Source organism: Anser cygnoides, chromosome 6 (genome assembly GCF_040182565.1).
Source record: "Anser cygnoides isolate HZ-2024a breed goose chromosome 6, Taihu_goose_T2T_genome, whole genome shotgun sequence".
Lineage (NCBI taxonomy): Eukaryota > Metazoa > Chordata > Aves > Anseriformes > Anatidae > Anser > Anser cygnoides.
The window spans coordinates 40,693,560-40,716,767 of NC_089878.1; the positions used below are offsets into that span (position 1 = coordinate 40,693,560).

At 48.5% G+C, this 23,208-nt stretch overlaps 1 protein-coding gene across 7 annotated transcripts in view; it reads left to right on the forward strand.

Annotated features, from left to right (window-relative positions):
* The window catches only part of FMNL2 (formin like 2), a 125,786-nt gene that overhangs the window by 68,915 nt on the left and 33,663 nt on the right, over positions 1 to 23,208 (forward strand). For all 7 annotated transcript variants that reach the window (XM_066999320.1, XM_066999319.1, XM_066999321.1 and 4 more), the window contains exons 3-9: positions 365 to 445; positions 3,768 to 3,844; positions 5,010 to 5,093; positions 6,537 to 6,689; positions 15,384 to 15,492; positions 16,705 to 16,781; positions 19,219 to 19,312. In XM_066999320.1, the coding sequence (XP_066855421.1) occupies positions 365 to 445; positions 3,768 to 3,844; positions 5,010 to 5,093; positions 6,537 to 6,689; positions 15,384 to 15,492; positions 16,705 to 16,781; positions 19,219 to 19,312 (675 nt within the window). The remainder of the gene's footprint in view (positions 1 to 364; positions 446 to 3,767; positions 3,845 to 5,009; positions 5,094 to 6,536; positions 6,690 to 15,383; positions 15,493 to 16,704; positions 16,782 to 19,218; positions 19,313 to 23,208) is intronic.

Here is a 23,208-nt window from a genome sequence, read left to right on the forward strand (position 1 = left end):
ACACACATTCGCCCTTCCAACCCTTCTCTTTTCTCGCAGTGCTCTGACCGGCAGAAGCCCTTTGTTTTCAGATGTGTTTGTTTATACGTGTAACCAAAATTGTCATCGAATATGTCAGACAGGTTTTTATGCCTCCTATATAAATATCAAATTTCAGAAAATCAAGACATGTAAATATATGGTATTTGCATGCATATTGTATATGCATAGATTCAGTATTTATAAATACAGGGGATGCACATATACATTTATATTATGTATAAAATGTTTAAATATGTATGTGCGTGCATGTATTTCATACATATAATAAGCAAACACGAAAATGTTATAAAATGGCTGATGTTTATTCTTACATCCTTTGCAGGAAAGATTTCAAGTGAAGAACCCTCCGCACACGTACATCCAGAAGTTGAAGGGCTATCTGGACCCGGCAGTGACCAGGAAGGTGAGGAGCGTCCTGTTTCCTCTCGTCCTCTCGTCCTCGTTCCTCCACGAGGATGGTCCTAGGGTCCCAGTTCCTTCCTGCCTTTGTGTAAAAGGCTCTGTGAAAGTAGCTGAGAAAAGTCTTGGAGATGTAACAAAACGCAGAGACAAACAAAGAGAAATTGGAAAGACACTGCGGTTTCTGCAGCTTAGAAAGAGGAACAGATGTTGCAAAGAAAGGGACCATCTGACACATGAAACAAATTGTTTTAATAACTTTAGCTTCAATAAATAGTCTGACAAATTATCACTGAGCTCCGCTCTAGGTCTGCCTTTCCATGTGGGCAGTGCTGGTGGCAGGTAAAGCCCATGCCGGGTGGCGTGGGTCTCACCCGTGTCGGGGGGATGCTGCAGCTCTGAGTTGTTCTCGGCATTCACGTGAAGGGATTCAGTTCAGCTGGCACGCGTTCACCTCTTGCTTGCGGTCCCATCAGAGCCTCACGCATACTTCTGCCTATTTTTTTATCCAGAATTGCCTGCTAATGACTCACAAAAGACTCAGGCGCTCCACCTGCCCTTTCAAAGATGCCTTTGTCAGTTGAGGTAGACACCTAATCACAGGAGAGCTGCTGGAGCCAAACTCTGTCCTGTAGGTGCGGAGGGGCCCTCCTTGCACCGGCGGCGTTTGCTGGAGGTGGTGCTGTGGCTGTGCACACGAGCGGCTTTCTGCAGAGCGTGGCAGCTCTGCCTGGTGCTCAGCAGGTCCCAGGCTGGGGAAAGCAGCCCTCTGGGAAGCAACCGACCCTCTGGGGGAGCGAGATGTGGAGGGCTGGGCACGGCATCGAGGGAACGTGGGCGTCCCCGAGCGAGGCTTCTGCACCAGCAGGGAGCTGTGCCTGGTTCTGGCAGTTCTGCACTGCCCTCGTGGGCTTAGAAATAGCTGCCAGGGATCTTAGAAGTGTAAATTTACATCCCATTCGGAGGACCATCGCTCAACCTTTGGTATTTAACCACTGTGGACATCAGCTCACATCCTGTGCTGATAGTTCTAATGGCCTAAAAAAACCGCCACGGAGAGCGTAGCAGTTCCTGCCATTGACTGCTCCTCTTGTCCTCCACAGTCGCTGCTTTGTGCTGCCCTGCGATTAGCTGAGATGGGTGCCCCGCAGTAAAATACATATCCTGACACAGGGCTTCGAGCCAGGGCCAGCTCGAGGGGCGGCCGAGCCGCACCGCTGCTCCTGCAGGCACAGGCAGCAAGCGCCCACCCCGCGCCGAGCCCTCGTCTGCGGGGCTGCAGTGATGTCTTCTGACAGGGCTTCTCTTGTTGGGGGCTGCGGCCAGGAATAGGAAGCCATTTAGGAGGAAACCTTTAAAATTTGCCCGTAGCTGATTGTAGGTTTTTTTGTTGTTTGTTTTATTTATTTATTTTTTAAAATCTGAACGGGGGTCTTTGTGTTTTTCTCCTGCAGGGTTTTGAAATTCGTTTAGCGTGTTTGGCTTTGCTCTGTGGCTAGTCCCTGGGCACACATTGAAGCCTTTCTTATCCTAATACTACTATAAGAGTCCCATGACAAATGACAAAACCGAAGGAGCCTAAAAATAGCTCCATTGAGTTCCTCTCTTTTGTCGCATTATTCTGTATCACCAGCAGCCTTTCCTCAGCCTGGGCTGCGTGTCGGAAAGATTTACAAATGGGCCCCTGGACGGATGCTGGATATTGTGGGGAGAGCTCGGATTACCAGAGTTACGCCTGTGATCGAGGCTGGGTCAGCGTCTTCGCTGATAATGCCCCGCGTGGCCAAGAGAAGGTGGCTCCCAGCGCCGCTGTAAGATGTGCGCTTGGGCTTGTAATTGGGACTGGGACGGCTCTTCCCAGGCAAACGGCGACTTTTCAGCTGAGCTGAACTTTGAAACAGGAAAATTAAAAGCGTGGAAATCAGACGTTTTTAAAGAAATTGCAGTTTGGTGGCTTCTAGGGGGCCGTAAAGCACTGAGCCACTTTATTGCTGTCTGCTGTGGTGGCCTGGGAACAGGCTGCCTGTTTCGGTCGTGCCCCCCCTGCCCCAGGCTCTCGTCTTTGCCTCCTGCTACATCAGTATTTTGCCTTCACTTCCCCAGATGTGGGGTTTTACTGCTTGCAGTTAGATTGTATCAGCTCTCTCCGGAGATGAGGCGTTGGGTTTTTGTACTCTGAGCTGATTAACCGAGGTCCAGAGAAACCGTTCGTCTGATCTCAACGAGCTGTTTCAAAGGAGAAATTAATAGCGCCGTGTGTCCACCCGGACCTCGCGGTGAGAGCCTTAGTTCAGTCTGCCAGCGGGTTTCTGAGCTGGGGATTTAGTCTGAGCGCCAGCACGCCGCTGGTGCTAACTGGTGTGTGACCAAACCCTCGCGGAGAGGCAGCCGATCACCTTCCCGCAGGTCAGCAAGGCGAGGTGAATCCTGTGCTTCCCCTGTGCTCCCGGCAGCGACCCAGCTCGCGGCGCTCCCTAGGAGCCGGGCAGGCCCAGCTGTCGCTGCGGGCTCCTGGCGGTGCACGGAGAACAAGGTCCCTCTGCCGCAGCGTGCAGGAAGGTCCCTGCGGTGGCCTCGCTGTGTCCTGGACGTTGACAAACCTTCCCAGACGCACCCAGCTCTGCCTGACTCGACTTGGGTGTGCATTTACAGGTCTTCTGCCATTGCCAGAGCCTGCTCTGAGCCCGGGGGTGATGTGGAGCTCTTGCCGCATCCCAGGGAGGTTTTGCCAGGCAGTCCTTTCTCCTCCTGCACTGGGATGGCACGAAACATCGTCTTCGTTCTACTGCCCGGCATTTCACTTCTGCCATTTCATGGCCTCTTCCCAGCTTCTAACTTTGCAGATACAATTTTGCGTGCATGAACCATTAAAGCACGCAGATAGTAGCACATGTGTAGTTCGTTACTGACTCGCACCCACAAATTTGGTAATTAGACAGAAATTACAGCAGTTTTTTGGTGTGGGTGTAAGGTCACAAAAGTGAGATTAAAACATATGGCTGAGAGTGACGTCCAAACACTGTAGTTCTCAGTGGAGAGGTTGTTACTAAAACAAAGCTCGTATTGTAAGGAAATATGTATTTATCTACAGGCTTTTCATTTTCTTAATACTGGAAACTCAAAATATACACGGGAACAGAAGTTATTTTTCTGAGTTTGTTTTTGTTGACTGCCTGACTGTTGTTGTTGCATTCCTCAGGATTTAAGAGAGGTTCTCAGTTTGCCTGAATGTTTTATGTATTCAATCTGTGCTGTATGAGATGCTGGCATTTTTAATAGCATCGCAGAAGTCTAAGTGTTGTTTTTGCCTTCTCACTCCATTACAGAAATTCAGAAGACGAGTCCAAGAGTCTACTCAAGTACTCCGAGAACTGGAAATTTCTTTGAGAACAAATCACATTGGGTAAGGGTTTTCGATGACCTCTGGTCTTACTAGATTTACATCTACTGATGGATGTCTTTCAGAAAACATCTCTGCATGCTAGGCAATGGTACCACTTATACTGATTGTTAAAGCCTGAAGGGCTCAGGTAAGAGATAGCTGGGCATCTTAGGAGAAAATTCAGCCTTAATCCTTTCGTGATAGGGTTAATCCACATCTCTGTGAAGGCCGTCAAAAGATTGCTGCTCACCCTAAGTAAGCCAGGGCAAAAGTGAGAATAATTGGGTCTAGAATAGTAATAGCGCTGCAGCTATAAAAATATGTATATTAAAACATGCTGGTTTATAGCGTTAACATGATACAGTTCACAAAGCCTGGCTGTAAGTAGCGTTGCCAGTATTTTGCTTTCACAAAGCAGAAAATTCTTCTCAAATAGCACAAGTAAAAGCATCGCCAGGACTGCAGGTTTTTATTGAACAGGCCGTCTCAGTGCGCATTTCTGCCTGCTTCATCTGTCTGCTTGGGGCCTCAGCACAAGAAGCCTCAGTGTGTCGACCAAAAAGGCTTTGCGTAATTGTCGGACTGAAATTCACGGCAATAGGTCAACGCTTTTTAAAAAGGAGAAGGCAAAAATTACTGCTAAATGTGCAAATGTGCACCTGGGCTGTCAGGGCCGACCCTTGCTACTATTACTCTTCCACATGTGTGCTGTCCGTATGCACCTGAAAGACTGCCAGAGGCCAGGGTGTGGAAAATAAACACGAGAAGTGCTGGAGGACAGACTAGAGGACAGACGTAGCCCCTGCCTGGGCACCATGGAGCACGGAGGAGGAGTTGGGCAGCCGAGCTCTGCGGGACATCCATGGCCCTTGGTGTTTATTAGGCCAAACGTCTAGCTTCTGGGCAGCGCAGGGTGTGCATTGGAGAGGGGGTTTTATGGCTTTGAGGTGCAGTGTTTTTCTTGTCCTAGCGCTGCAAAAAGGCTCGTTTCAGTACATTTGTAAAGCCCTCTAAATAAACAAAAGACTTCGTTTTTTTCAAAGTCCTCTTCTGAGTGAGAAAGAAGAGGTTTTACTCAGCAGTCCTGTCTTCCTGCAATGGATGTGTCTTCAGTTTCTGTGAAAAGAATTCCAGTAACTGCACAAAACCGGTGAAATGCTCTGACGTCTCTTGATTTTTCCAACAGATGGGTCAGGGAGTTCTTGAATGAAGAAAACAAAGGCCTGGACGTTCTGGTGGAGTACTTGTCGTTCGCACAGTACGCAGTCACGTAAGTAAGGCTTGCCTCCTACTCGCTGGGCTTGCAGGGCTAAGCAAAACCCCCAGGAGAGGGAAACGCTGATGAGATGCCCAATGAGATGCTCGATGAGATGCTCAGCTTCTCCAGTAGCAGAGCTGCCAGGCTCGGTGCCAGAGCCTGGTCTGGTACTGTGTACCTACTGCAGAGCAGGAGCAGAGAAAATCATAATGCTAGTCCTAAACTATTGAATTATAGCATCCTAAGGAGGAAAAAAGCCTTTAACCTTTGTGATTATTTATCTTTAGGGCTTTACTGATGTTTTTTAGCCTTGGTAGCCTCTGACTGTCTTAGGGTACGATGCAAAAACAATTCAAGGAATGTACTGAAACATGCAGACTTCCTTAGAAATAGGTTTGTGATTAGTGCCCAACCCCAAGGAGTGTAATGCTGCCTGCCATGTTCAAAGCACCATCCCCATGTTAACCACTACTCACACAGCTCCTGGCAAGCAAAGTCACCTTTGTTCTTGTGTGTCCACAGGCTTTCCATTCACTGTATTGTAGCAATAGATTTTTGTATAAAATTGTATGAAACTAAGTGGTGGGTTAAAGATACTATTGTAGTTGGGAACTCAAGCTGAGTGGAGTTGATGTTTTATTTTTAAAAAAGATGCCATCATATATATATATTGCCATTGCACAGAACAAGATTTTTGGTGGAGTTGCAGTTGAATCAATGAAGGAAAATTATATGTTTGAAAATGTTACTAACACTGGAAAAAACTGTGCACAGCAAAAAGATGTATTTGTATAAAGACTTTGTTCCTAAAATTATACAAATGTACGCAAGTTAGCCTGCTGGGTTTTTTCCCTCTCTAACGTGGTGAACATGAGTAATAACCTCAAAAACTGTAAGGGGAACAAGCAATTTTTGCTTGAAAGAGCAGTACAATGGGCAGCGAATCAGAAATCAAAGAAAATCTATAACAATTATGGTAATGTATTACATATGCTAGCAGATTAGTGAGGGCCAACGAGGCAGTGTAAATGCTCAGTCACATATTGATGGAGGAAACTGAATTAGTACTTGCACAACGTATTGATTTATTGCAATAAAATGGAGACAGCTTTAAGCATTCTCCCTCTTTCCTTCAAGGCAATGCTGTTCATCTGCAAAGTGGCCAGTGTTGTATTTATTTTACGTTGAAGTAGGATTATACATAGCTGTTCGATCCCTCTGAAACTGAGCGCTCGTGCGGTTAGCTTCTCCCTTTGTCAAGGTCCAGATTTGCAGCAATATGTATTTGAAGCTCGCTCTGAATTGCAGCTGAAGGGAAATTAGTTTGCGGTGCTTTCTTCCTTTCTTTTTGTAATCTTTTGGGACCTACTAAGTCTGCAGATGTTTAACAGGAAGGAAAACGCTATGTGCATCTTTGCTGTCTAACCCAGCTTCGGAATTTCTATTTCCTTTCAGTTTTGACTTCGAGAGTTTGGAGAACAATGTGGAAAACTCGATGGACAAGTCCAAACCTTGGAGCCGATCTATTGAAGACCTGCACAGAGGCAGCAATTTACCCTCGCCAGTTGGCAATAGCATCTCCCGCTCTGGCAGGCACTCGACTTTACGGTAAGGCGCTGAAGCAGGCAGTAGGTGACCTACAAGCAGCGAGTGCCTGAGTGAGAAGAGTCAGCGTGGTTTTCCAATTAGACTGTTTTTCATCTTCCCTCGTTTCGCAGTATAGGCTCGACGCACATAGGAAACATGTCACTGTACTGACGGTTTTGAGGTGGAAAGAAGTGCTAAGCTAATAACACAGGGCAGCATCTCACAGCAATTGAGGAAATGAAATGAATAAGACTGCCTCCGTTTCCAACGGCAGAATGATCTAAGGATGCGTGATATGTTTCCGTCAGGTACAATGTGACTTGCACAGAGGAAGCAATTACTCTTCTCCAAAGAGTATCTCAGGATTTCCATGGACCCAGCCAGGCTGGAGCTCTGGTCTGGTGTCTCATCCAAAATGGTCTCTTCTAGCAGCACATCCCGTCCATTCTGCTACGAACAAGATTTATTTTTTTAAAGGCCACTTCCGTGCTTCAAACCTGATGTTAATTTGAGCACCACCCCAGGCTTTACTATGAAGTCTCTCTTTCCAAATAGTGGTTGTTTTTTTTAGTTTGTGGAAAAGGCAGGATCCCTTCCCAAGACTGAATGTCAGTCAGCTCTGTTACAGGACCTTGCATTCCTGCGATCCTTCACTATTACAAAACATACTGAAGAGCATCTTCAGGCTACCAGTACAGTTACTCAGGGGCACAGCTTGGAGTGCTGAAGGGGATTGATTCTATACACGTTTTGAGTCTTCTGGGCTTTTGTAGAGCTTTGTTACGTGGTGCTGTGAGCATAAAGGAGTCCTACAGAGATGGAAGCAGTGAGGACCTGCAGATTTTTTCTGTGTCTTCCAGTTGAGGTTCAGTTCTGGTTTGTCACTCAATGCTAATGTTGGCTTTTTAGTTCCTGTTCAGTGGCTGCCATCCACCTACAGCCTGAGTGGTGGCGGATGTGAGATCTGGAATATATCAAAGACATCAGGGAGAAAGCGGAGAGTAGGAGGCAGACACACAGCTCTGGCAAAGAGATACAGGCTGTAGAGTGCGGCAAAATCAGTTGACTAGCTTTTTTTCTGATGTTGCAAAGGTGATTTCAATGTTTGCGGTGTGTTCTTTGGTTTTCTGCCTACTTCAACAGAGAAGGCAGGGTCTTATGTTTGGAGGAGGATGTCTGATCCTGCTCTCTGCCTTTGGGAGGCATGTTTGTGATCAGTTATTCCAGAAATGCATTAAGTCAGGTATACATTACATGTCTCTTAAATTTTTTTCTCTTCATTTCCTTCCATCCTTTTTTTTTTTCATATCCCCCTCTCATCTTTTTATTTTCCATTTCAATGTCTCCTTCCTCCTCACATCCACCTTTTCCCTCCCTCTTTCAAATGTTCTTCCCCGATTCTCTCCCCTGCGTCCTACCCTCCTCTGCCCTCTCCCACCCTTCATGCACCATCAGATTGGTTTCTCTGCCCGAGCAACTTCAGTTCAAACGCCGCCAGAGCTGCTTTTCACCCTCCTGCCTCTGGAGCGGCTTCACTTTGCGCTCTGCTGATGAGGCTTCGAGCCGGAAAACCTCGTAAGTGCCAGGTGTGAGGGCGCACGCAGCACGGGCTGTGCCGCGCATGGGAACCGCTCCCATGCCCTATAATCTGAGAATCACACATCTTGGGAAGCGACCACCTGAGCCTCGCTGGGAGATTTCAGCCTCCAAAATGTGTGGTTATCGCATTATAACTTCAAAGCGTAGTTTGCTTCCGTAGAGCGGGATTTTCTAGAAAAGACTGAAATGCGTTTTACTTTGACACGAGGCGTTAGTTTTCTTTATCACACTGCAAAAAGCATTATTAGTTTCATACCTAAGACACCGAGCCTTAATCATTATCCATGTTGCAGGTCAAGAGCTGTGCTTTACTCTCATCTGTAATCTCATCTATAGTCTCGCATACCTACAGAAAGCCGAGTGGATCCCCGCGTGCAGGGAAACCGGCAGCGTCCTGGTGGGGCGGGGGCACGGGACGGGGCAGAGCGGGGCTGGTGGCATTGCGGTGGCGCGGGGGCTGTCGCTCACAAGACATCTGCTTTCTCCCTTTCCTCTTTCCCCACCCTTTGCGTCTTGGAGCGCTCTTGGTTTCATTTCTGTGTGCAACACCCCCCCCAATTAAATCCTGACATTTCTTTCGGACAGGCGAGGGGTTCCTGCCAGCTTTCACACGTGGTTTCCTCATTTTTGGTGCCTGGCTGGCAGCATCACGCTACCAGCTCGCCAGCCCGTCCTCGGGGGTCAGCCGCTGCCACCCTCAGGGCCCTGCAGCTGGTGTGCACTGTACGCGTTAAATTGCAGTAGCAGGGCTAGGAGATAAGCATAACCCTGGGAAGCTCTGCCAGGGCGATGCCCTCTCACGCTTGCAAACGACACAGCCCCATCGCGGCGAGCAGCTCCTCGCACACGGCCAGGACTGGGTGCCCCTCTGCGAAGCCTTCCCGGCCGGCGCCGCGGGCACGGAGGCTTTCTGTGCTTCCCTGTGCGTGGCTGAGGCTCTCCGTTTGCAGGCTGTAACTTTACTCGGCTTCCTGGAGCTCTTTTTAGCAGTGCTAGACCCTGCCAATTCCCCGCTCGGAGCTGTTTCCTTGGCAACTGAGATTTTTTTTGAAAAGAGGCACAGGGATTTGGGAGGCAAACACCAAAATGAGGGTAGAAGGATAAAAACAGGGATGAATCTTTGGGGATTTTATTGCTGCTCTTTTTAATTTTTTTTTTTCTGAAAAGAGCATTACTTACACGTGAGAGTTAGACCCTCCTTTCAGATAAATATTCATAATGACTTCGTAGTGTCCCAGGCCATTAGAAATTCCCTTTCTTCTGAGTCTAATACTTCAGTCTTTTATGTGGATTGAACTCAGAAACTTATTTTTGTTTCCAGAATCTGCAGAGTTCATAGTGAGACAGCGATCCAGACAGACGTATCGTAATCCGTAAATGGGCTTTAAATGCATTCAAAAATTGGTCTCCACTTTGGCACTGCTTCTCCTGCTACAGCGATTTAATGTGGACTTTGCCATTTACACTTCCACTCTTCAGGGAGCGGCTGACTTTGTCATCATGCATTTTGTCAGACACTTGCTAATTTAGCTGAGCGCGTTTTCTGAGCAGTCGGCTGCCCGTCCTGCGATTTTCTGGTTTCTTGACCGAGAGACCTGAAGGTCTCAACGCTTGTTCCCGTGCTTGAAGTCAGGTAGGACGCGTACGGCGTGGCCGTGCTGAGCGCTCCCCGGGGTGCTTTTTTATAGCCCTGCGCTGGCTGTGCAGCCTCTGAGAGGGGAAGAAGAGTTGGGGAAGACCAAACCAGACTGTTACAATTTCTTTTCTCCCTTTTTTTTTTTTTTAAGCAGCAAAGGTCTCTTCAGCATTATGGATTAATAATTTTCCCAGATTTTTTTTGAGAAAAAGACAAAAACTAGAGGCCCAAAGCGATTTATTCTCTTTACACGTGCAGCTCAAAACCAGCTTCGTTGCCCTTGTTTGAAATGCCAGAAAAGAAACATTTGGGGCGCCGGGGCCACCCGCTCTGTCGCGCCCAGGCGGATGTTTTTGCCCTTGCATGGGCAGAGGAGCCGATTGCAGCTCCCTTGTTCCTGTCCTTGTTCCTTCCTCTGTGGAGGCTGCACGTTCCAGGTCCCCGTGGAGAAATGCAAAGTTGGTAGGAAATTTTCCCCCCCTTCAAAGTCCCTTTCTGCCATTAAAGCAATGTTTGTAATGCAAACACCACCTCCTCCAAGCCACCAAAATCCCAATGGGAACCAGGAGTCCCGGCGCATGCAGAGCTGGGAGAGCTGCTGGGAGCCACCCGGGGCCTTCCTCTGCTCCCACCAGGAGGGAGCCAGCAGGACACATGAGGGCAGAATGCTCTTCGGCAGATAGTAGGATAAAAACAGTAAGAGAAAGCAGCTGTAACTTGGGTTTGCTATTAATGCTGCGCGTTGGAAGCCTGCACCTTTGGATCGGGCACGTGTCCTCGTTCGGAGCGTGGAAGTCCTCCCTCGAAGCTGGTGGGAGTTTGCTTTGAGTTATGTGCATGTTTACCATGGTGGAAGGGGCTTTTCCTTACTTTGAGTTCCCCAGCTCATTGCACAGGTGTTTTAATTAGCTATATGTGGGACTTTGGTATCTAAGGATCCTCTTACATGGTGCACGTTCGTGGAAACAAAGACCAAATTATTCCTGAACAGAAAGGTACTTCCCTGAGACCGAGGCAGGAAAGAGCCCTAAACTGTACGTTTCAGCACAGGGCTGGGTGGTGCTGCTTTCGCCACGTGGTCGCAGTGCCACGGCTTGGAAAGGCCGGATCACGAATACTTCCCCAGCTGCCAGCCCAAGAGCCCGGAGGTGGGGTAGCTCGCTCAGCACGGCTGCCGGCCCGTCCCGGCTGGCAGTAGGAAAGCGTTACGAGCTGCAGGAGCCTGCATGTGGCCAGGTTTTCTGTTTCTTCCTTTTTTTCAGGAGTAAGGTTTTATGGTTCTTCTTTGAAGGAGGGGCAAAGGAAATAAAAGAGGAGCCATCTGAATTTCATTACTAGGATAAATATACGCTCGGTGACACAATCTTTGACCTGCAGCAGACAGGAAATCAAAACCAACAGTTCACCCAGATGCTCGCATCAGCCTGATGGTTAGTAACAAGAAATGACATAAAAGCAAAAGAAGATCGTCCACCCTGGTTTGGCTCGTGTCGGGTAAAGGGAGGTGTCGGAGCTACCGCCAGGCTGTCCTGCCTTTAGGAAGCAAACAAACAGCATCGGGGGCTGGTGCAATTACCACTAATGCAGAGGAGGCATCTTGAGCCTTACTTGCAGTGTGCAGTCACTGTAAAAGGGTTTCTGTACAAAAAATCCTCATCGATTCTTGGCATTCGCGTCTACGCAAAGAAATTTGCATCTGTTGAAGGGAACCTCTCTAAATCTAGGGCAGAATCCCATCTGTGCTGGGAATATTTCCTCTGCACTGCAGCTCTCAAGTGCATTTTCTGTACCGGTTTCTCAGCCTCCTCGCAGACCGCCGTGGGCAGAACCGAGAGCCGCAGGGTGCGCGCTCCGCACGTCGCCCGTCTCGTCGCCGACAGGGGCTGTGCGAGGTCTTCATCCTTCACTAGTTTAAGGAGCCTCGCCCCCATTTGTTAGGGCTGACAAACCTCTACAGATGCGTAAAGGCATTCTGAAATCGGAGGAGGCGATGCGCCAGACACCGAGAAAGCTTTTTTCTTCTCTCAGCGGCATGATACAGATCTAATTGCTCTGCTTATTAAAATTTAAATGGAAATAATGTATGCAGCCTTCAGTAGTTTAGAGCTGAGATAAGTCATTATAGGAAAGATCTGTGTATGACTAGATGTGGCTTTTAAATCTTTTTATTGCAGTGTTTTTCATACTTAGTGAAATGCATATGGAGATGTGTTTCCATGCCCTCCCGCGAGCGCTGGCAGCGTTTTCACACCTCCCAGTTCTGACTTGGTATGGGCTCCAAATTAAACGCGGTCTTGCTTTTCTTTTGTCGCAGGAAGGGATGCACTCCTTTTCCTGCTGTTCAGGGCAAATGTATGGCCTAGGTAAGCACAGAAAAAGCTGTGTATTTACGTCTGCCGTTTTCCAGGCAGGTCACGGATTGCCACCTGAAGCTGGGTGCGTGGCTCTGCCCGTCCCAGGCTCCTCAGAGGAAAGGTGTAATTTCGTCTGCATTACTTCCGCGCATACTTTTGGTGTGTGGGTTGAAGGGAATACCCCAGCACTTCGGAGGGAAAAGAGGTGCCCTAGGTTTTTCCCCGTCGCTTCTGGGAAAGCGTTTTGTTGCCGGGGCTGACCGGAGGGAAGGGCCGGGAGGTGTGAGAGCGCAGGAGCTGTCGGTGGGGCTGGTGGCACGGCCGTGGAGCCCTGCAGCACGCAGCTGGGGCTCCTCACCCGTCCGTGGTGCCACCACGAGCAGCAGACAGGGTGCCCAGGCACCCAGGGCGAGGCGCGGAGCCCGATAAACGTCCTGCTGGCAGCTTGGAGTGAGCCGGGCGGCCCCGCGGTGCCTTCCCTGACAGAGCAGGGAATGAACAACAGGTTAAAACTGGAGCCGGCGGAGTTTTGCTTACCAAATGTGAAGCTGCCCACGTCTTGCCTGTGCTCGTCCTGTTTTCTGGGCTTTCTGCCTCCCCTGCGCTCCCTGTCGGGGTCCGCTCCCCGAAACTCGCTCCGAGCGCGCCGAACGCTCCCCGTGGCTCGGCAGAACTGGGTCAGGTTTCCTGCAGGCCTGAGGTCGTTCTGGAGTGCCCGTCAGCTGATTTATGCATTCATATATATGGAAAAAAAAAGAAAAAAAGCCGTTTGACTGAATTCTGCTTTGAATTTTGGGGTTGCTTTCATCTCGGCGCTCCTGGGAAATGAAAGCAGAGCGCAGGCACTGCTGCAGCCCGGGCACAGCGGCTGCGCACCGCGCCGGAGCTCCTCTCCCGTACTCTGTTCCTACTTGTTCGTGTATTTATGAGTATTCTTTACCGTTATTAACAGTGAGGTTAATCGTTGATTGTAAAAGCCACACCTCTTTTTAAACAAAACGAGTAGCGTGAATTAGACAAGGAGGTACGCAGTCGTGTGGGCAGTGCAGAGGGCAGCCTCCCAGATGCGCTCAAAATGTGGCAAGGAAAGAAGGTGAGAGGAAAGCAGCGGGGTGCTCGCTCTGAAGCCGTATCAGGTGCCTTCCAGGTGCTGGCTGGGGGCAGTGCTCCGCGCAGGGTGTACCAGCCGCCCTGGGATGTGCCTCCTGGTAGTCTAGATTGCCTCCAGCAGTCTAGATTTAATCACCCTGATACGAGGATGATTATCTGTCGTCCCATCCCGGGTTTCGTGGTTGTCGATGGGTTTTTCCTTTGTGAATCTGTGTGAGAGCTTTTGGAGCAGTGGTGCTGATGAGCCCTGCTCCTCCGAGCGCTGTGCAGAGTGCCTTTAGAGCAAGCAGGTCTGCTTTCAGCCCGTCACCCGCTGACTGTGTTTGATGGCACGCAGCTCCCGCGTTACAGGAAATATCGAGGGCTCGTTCCCGTCACTCCCTCCCCGCCACTCGCCCTCGCCCGCACTGATGCAGTTCTCTCTTGGCCCTTCCAGGCAGAAAAGCCCAACCTCTCTCTGAAAGCTGTCCCCGTCGTAGCTCGCTGCTCGCCCTGCTTCCGAGGGTGTTTGCAGCTGTGCTGTGAGCCACCGCTGGGTACCAATATCGGTTCGTCTAAACTGAGGTTCAGCACTTAGTCACGGCTCGGGATGCCACAGTCCTGAAGCTTTTCCCGCTGCGTTATTTTCACATATCAAACACAAGAAGAGCCCTCCCGTGAACGTTGTCCAGGCTGCAGAGGTGGCATTGGCAAGGGTGAGGCTAGCCGCAGTTGTGTGAGGTAGCCTTGCTCTTGCTAATGGCCGTGTTTGCTCCAGCAGCCAAGTTTCATCTACAAATTTCATTTTCCTCCCCCAGCGGGGCTGCTCTTAGCATAACAGACGTCAGAATTCACAAACCTCTTAATTGCGTGTGCGTCACGGTGTTTTCCTTTCTGCCTTTCTTTCAGCAGATTTTTTTGCTTTCTTCCTCAGCTTTCAGGCCTGAGTGCGATAGTTTGAAATGCAGAATGATCGCTGTGACCGCCTGGGGGGTTTTGCCAGCCTCACAGCCTGCCAACTGATGCCCTTCCTGCTCCGTGACCGCAGTGGCCGGGCTGTTTTGGTGCCACCTTGCCCCTCCAGGCCACTGGGCTGCGGCTGGGGACACATGGGACAAGCCTTGGGCACCGTCACTTTGCTCCTGCTCCGCTTCAACACCCATTATATATATATATAATATACATACAATTATATATTATTATTAGTGCATTGCTGTCAGAAGGGTTTCTGGACCATAGCCCTAATCTCGTTGTTTATTCAGTGCTGTGTATGACTGCAAGAACATATATGTGTTTCACGTGTCAGCCGTCTCCTTGTCTCCAGTTTCCTGCGCTCAGCTCCCAAAGCATGTTTTGCCTTAAAGAAAATAAGCAGTATCTCAGGAAGAGCTGAAATGTGGTTTTCATTTACCGTGCCATAGAAATGACAGATTGAAAGGTTTCCCTTTGTGTTTATTCCATGCACTTATTTAATAGAATTCAAGGTTGATTTACCAGTTAGGGGTTACAATTAAAATAATTAATGCCTCTGTGCTGCGGAAAGTTCCTAAAGGCTGTATTTTCCTCGGATAGTTTGGAGGGCTTTCAGAAAGCTCAGCTGCAGAGTAGAAGAGAGGCACCATTCTTAAACGAAATGCAACTGAAATTAATACGTTTGCTGATGCCTACAACTATTCGCTTTCATTAAAAGTCTGTGTGTGCACCAGCAGAGCATATACAGAAGAAATACGGGATACCTCTGCTGTGGTAGAGCTGTGGCTGAGAGCTGGCAGGTCCTGCTCCCTCTGCTCCCGTTGGTACCTGGCGCTGCTCAGTTCCTTCAGGGCCCGTTAGCCTTGTGTCTGGGCTTCCTGTGCTGCTAAATCAACAGCCCCTGGCCTTCTTTCTGCTTGATTTGCATGCGTGTTGTCAGATGGCTGCGTGCTCTGCAGAACTGAAAAATGTGTGCGTTTTCACCAAGTGGAGGAATGTTTCCGTTCCTTTCTTCTGGCCCCCTACAATAGTCCTGTGACTGATGAAAGCTGTTTTTGTTTGCAGGTACAATACCTTGCCAAGCCGAAGAACGCTAAAAAATTCCAGATTAGTGAGTAAAAAAGACGATGTTCACGTCTGCATCATGTGTTTACGGGCCATAATGAACTACCAGGTATTTCCCTTTTCATTCTTTTGGACCACATCACTTGTTGTTGCTGGGAGGGAAAGGTTAGTGGTGAACGATTAGGGTAAAACTGATGGGAAGGTTTAAAGGCTTATTCATTCTTAGACAGCGTAGCTGGGAAGCTGCGTATAACACAGCCCTTGTCCACCCGCACAGCTGGCACACGTGAAGGCACACAGATAAGAGCACACGTGTGGTGGGCCAGGTCCTGTTTGGTGGACCTCCTTTGCACTAACTCATTAGACTTACATCTGCACGGATGAAATTACAGTTTGTCTCGGAATTTAGTATTAATGAGAGAATTTTTAGAAGAGTTAAAGTTAGACACTGATGGAAAATACAAGATTTCCCTTAGTCATGTGCTTGTGTGCCAGTCACGTGCAAGGCTGTTGTAGTAACTGCAAGTCAAAGAATGAACTGGACCAAAGCTAATCTTATTTCCATGAGTTTCTTTTGTCTTCAGCGGGATGCTGTGTTCATATGGCATGCCCGGGTATCTTCGGGTGCTTTGGATTTGTCGCTCAAACAGTAACAGCTGACAGCTAGGTGATAGGTAACCTTTATTACAAGTCGTGTGGTCTTAAGAGGTACTTCTAACACTGCTAGGTGTGTGAGCTGGGCTCGTGGCGATGGCAGCTCCCTGGGAGCTACAGGATTTCTTTCTTCTAACGGGAAGGATGCAAGCAATGGTGCAGTTGTGGTACTAACTGATACCGCATTTTCCAAAGCAATTCTTTTTTTTTTTTTTGGAGAGCAGACCCCGCAGTACTCGCGCAGTAGCTGCGTGCAGCGGTTGCTCTGTGGCAGCATGCGTGTTGGAGAAGTGATTTTGGCAGCTGAACTGCAAATCCCCCTTTGGAGAGTAAATGGCACACTGGACTGTCAGAAATAAAAAGCGTCGGGGGGGGGGGAAGAACAGGCAGAGGGGTTGTCAGTGCTGCAGGAGCAGCTCTTGGACCCCTTTTTGTTGGCTGCCGTGGCCAAACCGAGTACCTCCGACATGTGGTGACAGAGTTGTTGTTAGTCACGGTGTGAGATGGAAATGTGCTGACTGACTTGATAAAACTCAGCAGTGTTTTATTTGGCTTACAGCGTTGTGAAAGACTGCCAGATCTGGTCAGAGATACGTAATTTGTTGGGTTTTAAAAATAATAACTTCAGTTTCAAAGCTGAGATGATATTTTCCCCTTCTCTTTTCAGTACGGATTCAATATGGTCATGTCGCATCCACATGCTGTCAATGAAATTGCACTAAGTTTGAACAACAAGAATCCCAGGTAGGCTGTGCTTGCTATCAGAGAATTTAAGAAGTAGGTAAGTAAAGAGTACATGGAAAGGGGTTTTCATGGATATGTTTATGCGCAAACCTGTAGCAAAAATCAGACTTCACTCTGAATCACGTTCAGTCTGTGTTATGGTGGGAATAGATGAGCAATTTCCATCAGCAGTAGTTCCGCTGGTTTCAGAAGCTGCTGACTCTTCAGCTGTATCTTTGCTGCCTGAGCTTCTCAACCATGCTACAGTGCAACTCTGCTGATCATGGGCAGCTTCACGTGGGATTTTCCTTAAGAAACTAAATTTTCTTCAATAAACTTTGTCAGAGGGGTCCTCAGGTTTGAATGTCTTCGAGAGAGGGTTTTGTTCTTGTCCTGCCTCTGTACAGCACCTGCCTCAGCATTGGGTGTCTCTTCAACCACAGCCACAGTTTTGTAATCCCACAGTGGAATTAATTGCTGCAGGGCCGTGTCCCCTCTTCTCCCCGCACTGGTGGCCCTGGTAGGTGCTTCCAGCAAGGCCTGGAGCTGCAGACCTCTTGCATGCCTAATGAAACCAGATCTGACATACCGATGTTTGCAAGGAAAGGTAAAACTAGGGGATGTGACAGAACTAAACAGCACCATATGGAGAGAGCGCCTTTGCGGAGGCTGTCCACTTGCCTTGCAGTGCACCGCTTGAAATTTTGTCCTGATGGAAGTAGGTACTTCCTTCCGCACTTCTCTTTAGGCTTAAGTCAGCAAGCCTGGGCACAGCGTAATGGGAAGGATATGGGAAGTTTATTGTTTTTATCATTTTTTGGTGTCTTGAGTCTGGAAATCAGGTGATGAAGAGACAACTTAAGGTCTTGGTTTTGAAAGAGGTGAGGTGTTTAGATTCCTGATTATTTAAAAAAAATGCATTCAAATGTGGCTAGAACACTAGAAAGACAATTTAATGTTATGCTGTTCAAAACCTAATTACTTCTTGTTTTAGCCCCACCATGATTTTTGAAGAAACCTGAGTTTTGAGTGCTTAGGGTTGGCTGAGATGTGCACAAAGGGAAGCAGCAGCTCTGAGACGCGCTGGAGCGTTGACCCCAACCACACTGCGGAGCTAAGTGCCACGAGAGCTGGCAGGCCAGGGGGAGGATGAATGTAGGAAGCAGTCATAGTCTCCATCTCTTCTGTGTGTGCCCAGGAGATGCCAACACAGTGGTGCTGTCCTCTGCCTGTCCCCATACCAGTTGCATATGTGCAGGCAGCAGGCGGGTGAGGGCTCCGGCCAGCCTTGGAGACCTGGGCATCCTCCTGGCCACGCTGTGCACACTCATCTCCGTGCCCTTTCCCTGCACACACAGCTCACGGCCTGCCCTTGCAGAGGATATTACTGATGAGCCATAGTGAGAACTCCTTGAGCCTGTCTGAAAGAGCTTGGGTTTTCTTCTTGTGGCAGGAAAAAAAATTGATGAGTAAGGATTGAAAGTGATCCATATAAAATTTCCCGGGAAAGTGAACATTTTATCTGGTTTCCAAAGATAACCTTGACACTTTGAAAGCCAAAAGGTATTTCTTTTTCTGTAACATCTGGTTTGAGTCAGTGCTTAAGCATGAGACTAATTTCATATGTGTCTGCATGATTTTAATATCTGCTCATAGCTCATCTGGCCATCAAGTCCGGTTGGTGCTTTTGCCTTATGTGAACCCTGTAAGAAAGTACTGGGGATTATTTGTATTGGAGTTACAGTGAGTCTGTTGCATGCTTTTCTTTCAGTAATCGGTTGTCTTCTCCCCCTCATTACTATGCCTGTGTTAGCACTGCTGTCAATCAGTTGCCCAGATTTCTGATTCAAGAGGGGAGAGATGTGCTGAGGCATCCCCTACTCACTTCGGTGTGCCACAGCTTACTTTTTGGGGGGGCTACGAATAATACAAATTGTCACAGAGAATAATTCAGATCTGTATCGGGAAATACAGATGTGAGTTAAAAGCACGTTCACCAAGAAGTGGACTGAGGGGGAGCGGGCTGCTCTGCAGGCAGCTGGCTCCTGGCTGGTGTGCGGTGATCCTGCTGTGCCCCAAACTGCCTCCTCGCCGAGTTCGTGCAGGCGAGCGTCTGGGAGTGCCCGCTGTGGAAGGCTGACATGCTCTGCCTTTACCGGATTGATGTTCTGCCATGGGTTTGCTTGGATTTCCACAAGTACAATTTGTGATTTAAATTTTTGCATGTTTTGAGAAGCATTAAAATGGGGGAGAGCCGCATGATCCCAGAGACTCAAAATACCCTGGATCAGGCGATGCTCAGCATTATGCATCCTGCAGGTTTACTCGTTTCAAGAGACTGAATGCAAACTACTGGATGCAAACTACTCCTCCCAGCATCTGCACATCACTTGGCAAACAGGTAGAAGGTGCTCAGCACATGCTTGTCATTGATTGCCACGGTCTGGTTTCTTCGCAGGACAAAGGCCCTGGTCTTAGAACTCTTAGCCGCTGTTTGTCTCGTCAGAGGAGGGCATGAAATCATTTTGTCTGCGTTTGATAACTTCAAGGAGGTACGTTTTTCTGCTTTATCAGGATTTGATGTGCATATCTGTAGCTCTCTGTGTGTTAGCTAGAGCGTTCTCTTCCATCTAAATTTCTTAGACTGAGGATTTTCCATTAACTGTAGATTTTCCAAAAATCACTTTGAACTGCATAGACAGCGGTGGTCGTGCCTTTGTTTTGCGCACTTTTGTGTAAAAGAGTGGAATCCCAGCAAGGTGAACCCAGTCTGCGAATTACTCCCTTTACCTTTTGGTCAGTTGAGCTGTGCCCCTGAAAAGGAGGGCTGATGGAGATTTGGAGAGCTTTACTCCAGTTCCTCTGTTTCTGAATGCTTTTGTACGTTCTTAGATGAAATAACCAGGAATTGTGGATTACAGCTCCCATTTTCAGAGCAATTTACACAAGCCTTTGAAATGCAAAATTCCTGGTTTTACTATCAGCAAGAATTTTATTTGTGAAGGAATTACAAAAGCAAGCCTCTGTGATAAAACCCTGACTCTGCTGAAATTAATACAAGTATTCTGGTTTGCTCAACTGGGGCAAAACTGTCATTCGTATGTGTGTACGTTCAAGAGTAGCACGTTTGCATACGGTGGTTAATGGGAATTGAGAACATCGTATGAATGTTCAGAATTACCGCTGTGGGAATCAAGCACAAGAAAGCTGCTATTCTAGTTTATTTTGAATATTGGGTATATGTGTGGATGTACTATCAAAGAAAAAAATGAATCTAGTCTTACCAGCTCAAAAATTGTTAAACTTGATGAGTCCCAGCTGGACTGTGTATAAACATGTAGCAGGTTTTAGCTTAATGCCACTGTTGCTCTGAGCGGGTTAATGCAGATGATCAACGAGCCAAGTTGTCAGGTTTTTTACTTTTTGTGTTTTGGGAATTATTTCTGGTAGAGAGATACCGATCTCTGATTTACATCCTCCGTAAACATTTGCATGTCGTGGAGCTCTACCATAGCTGTAGCGCTGAGGTTCCTGCCGCTATACGGAGCCGGAGCAAAAGGTTTGAAGTCATCTCCAGTGTGGTCCTCTTGTGGAAAACTCGGGTGCGCAAGACCAGACCCGTCCGAAATGTGAGCCTTGGTGTGCATTGCCTAAGAACAGAGCTGCTGGGAATGGCGCGGCCACTGGCGGGGCTTCACCTGGAGTGAACTTAATTCAGGCTGAGATTATTTTGTGACCGTGGAGAAAGCCGTACTTTTGGGTTACACCAACGAAAGGGGTGGTCAGCGTGGCTTTGTGAGACGAAGGAATGATGGAAGCGAATGCAAATAGGATAGTTGTGAGAACACTTCTGTAACATCTGAGAAGAGCTTTAAATAGGAGAAGCACTAAATGCGTGGAAGTGCGGCGTTAATACTCCAGGCGTAAATTCTCCATGCCTTGTTACTACCCTGTTAGAGAGGAAACATGACTCGTTAGGGAGCACAGCGTGAGGGATCCCAGATAAGTCTGGCAAACGACTAGCAGAAATGCCGCTTGGGGTGGAGTGTGGGGCTCGGTGAGCAGGCCCTCGTGCACGTCACAGGGAGGGATGGGCAAGGTCCCTTTTGCTCCCTTTCCTTCCTAGAGCCGCAGTCAAGTTTTTGCTCCTTCCTTTCCTTCTGTCGTCTTTTTCCTCCTGCTGACACTCAGAAATCGTTACGTAGCCCAATCAGTTTGTCTTCCATTACTTATTTATTCCTCTGCTGTTTGTGCTTGATGACGCCAGTTGTTCTGTGGACCTGCTGGGTGTTGCAGGTGGAGCGGGTGTGCGAGGAGGGGAATCTTACCTGTCTGATTTCTGCCTTCAGCTGTTCTGTTTATCCGGTTATCCTGCCTATTCTTGCTCTGTACTGTTGTTTTCCGGTTTCCTCCTGGGCAACTTTCGGTAGTGGTTTCAAGCCTTTCTGCTTGTAATTCATTCAGCTGGTCTATGAGAAACCTCTGAGTTACCGACACGTAAAGCGTCCAGGGTTAAATTTCTAGCAGGATACTTCCACTTTAAATTACTGTAAGCTCAATAATATTCGTGTGGCTTCTCTAAGTATGCATCCCAGGGCCGCCTCAGCTTCCCTGTGGTTCTTTCATCAGACGCAGCATACATATTTAGGACAGATTAGACTTGTTGAACGAGATCTCTGCCACCCTATCTCCTTGCCATAAAATAACTTCAAAAGAAACCTGAACTCCTGTCTAATGCTCTCCCTGTAATAAAGTCAGTAGAGAAAACAGGATATTTCGGACCAAATTCTGCTCTCATTTGCATCGGGGTGAACATCAAATATTTCATTAGGCTTTGAGCTTTGCTCTGATGTAAATGAGAACAGGATTTGGCTCTCAGGGTTTGCCTGAGCTAGAAAACCACAGCTGATCTGAATCTTGTCAAGAATTCTTTTCGAAAATGGCTTTTCACTTGAAAATGATTTTACAGGCCAGCTTTTTCTGGCTGAGGTCGGGATTTTCAAATGGACAGTTGGTTTTCTTAAGGTGTCTCTTGGAAATCGTTCTTGCTCGCTTACTTCACCTGCAATCCTTGGTTCCCGTGCACAGGGCGCTTCCCCCTGCAGCAGGCTCAGCACTGCGCGTTGCAGCCAAAGCCCCGTGCTGCCTTTTCAGCAAATAATTAGGATAAAGTTGAGCGGGTCGCTTCTGCAAATGGAAACACATGGATGTCCTGAGGCCACCAAGAGCGTGCAGCAGCCTAGGAGCTGGCGAAGGAACTGAACATAGCAGAACTCAACGGAGAAAACCCAGAACTGCTGTTACTGCCAGGAAACAGAGAGCAGGCAGGGAAGGGGCAGCGTGGGGTGGGGGCACGGAGAGGCAGGGTTTTGTGCAAGGTGAGGAAGCCAGGCTTTGCACAGTCACACTGATTTTGGGAAAGGCGAGCCCCTGCTTCAATGCAGCGAGTGACAGAGCTGTGGAATACCTTCTCCTTGTTCTGCCTGAAGGCAGGAGGCAGTTACAGTGCAGTCCTTGTCCGTATGGCACGGAACAAATTAGTTGTTTTCAGGGAGACGTCAGTGTTAGCTTCTCATCTGTCTTTGTGTTTCCCCTGTGTGTTCTCTGCCGTGTTGACAGGAGCTTGCACGTCGAGGATAAGCAGGGGATGGTGAAGGCTGATCTCGTGGTGCTTCTGCAGCCCGCTCCGTGCTTTGGGAGCTGTTCCCTAGCGGCAGGACAGCGACCTCCAGCCTCTGAGGGCACCTCCTGCCTTCGGTCCCTCCTGCCAGGCCGGTGCAGGCGCTGGGTGAATTGTTCCCAGTTTCCAGGCCAGATGTAGCTCATCCCCTTTCAGGAGGTCTCTAGTTGGAGCAAACGGGAAAGAAAGTTAAAACGAGCTTTGTCTTTACGTACAGAAAGTGGCGCCGGGTGTGCTCGGGGCCACTCACGCTCTGCGTTGTGCAAAGCTTCCTTTTTCTGTAGGATGCTTGGCTGAATCCTGCTGCACTTAGGGGAAATAACGGGGAGTTCCTGTGCCACACGAAACCCACGTGGATAGCCAGGGGCGTTTGCTGTCTCCTTATCTGTCTGATAGTTTCTGGCCCTTTGCCGGTTCTGTTTGCAGCCACCGCTTATTCCCAGCATCTCGCGCTGAAGGAAAATGCTGTTTGAAAGGGGGAATGGCAGCCTTGGCTGGACGAGCTATTCAGCACTGCCCCGACCCCTGCATTTACCCACTTGCAACCGGGCTTCCTTAGCAATATTCCCAGGTCCTTTGTGCTTGTTTCCATGGATTTGTGAGAACTGGCTACACGGTTTTATACGAGTTGCCTGGGATTTGTGTTACAGGATGAGCAAATGCACTTTAACAGAATGCCAGGGGGAGAAAATGAGAGTAAAGTTAGCCTCAAGACAACTCTGTAGGAGCTGCGGGGGTCACAGACCAGATGCTGGGAGCCTGTGCCCC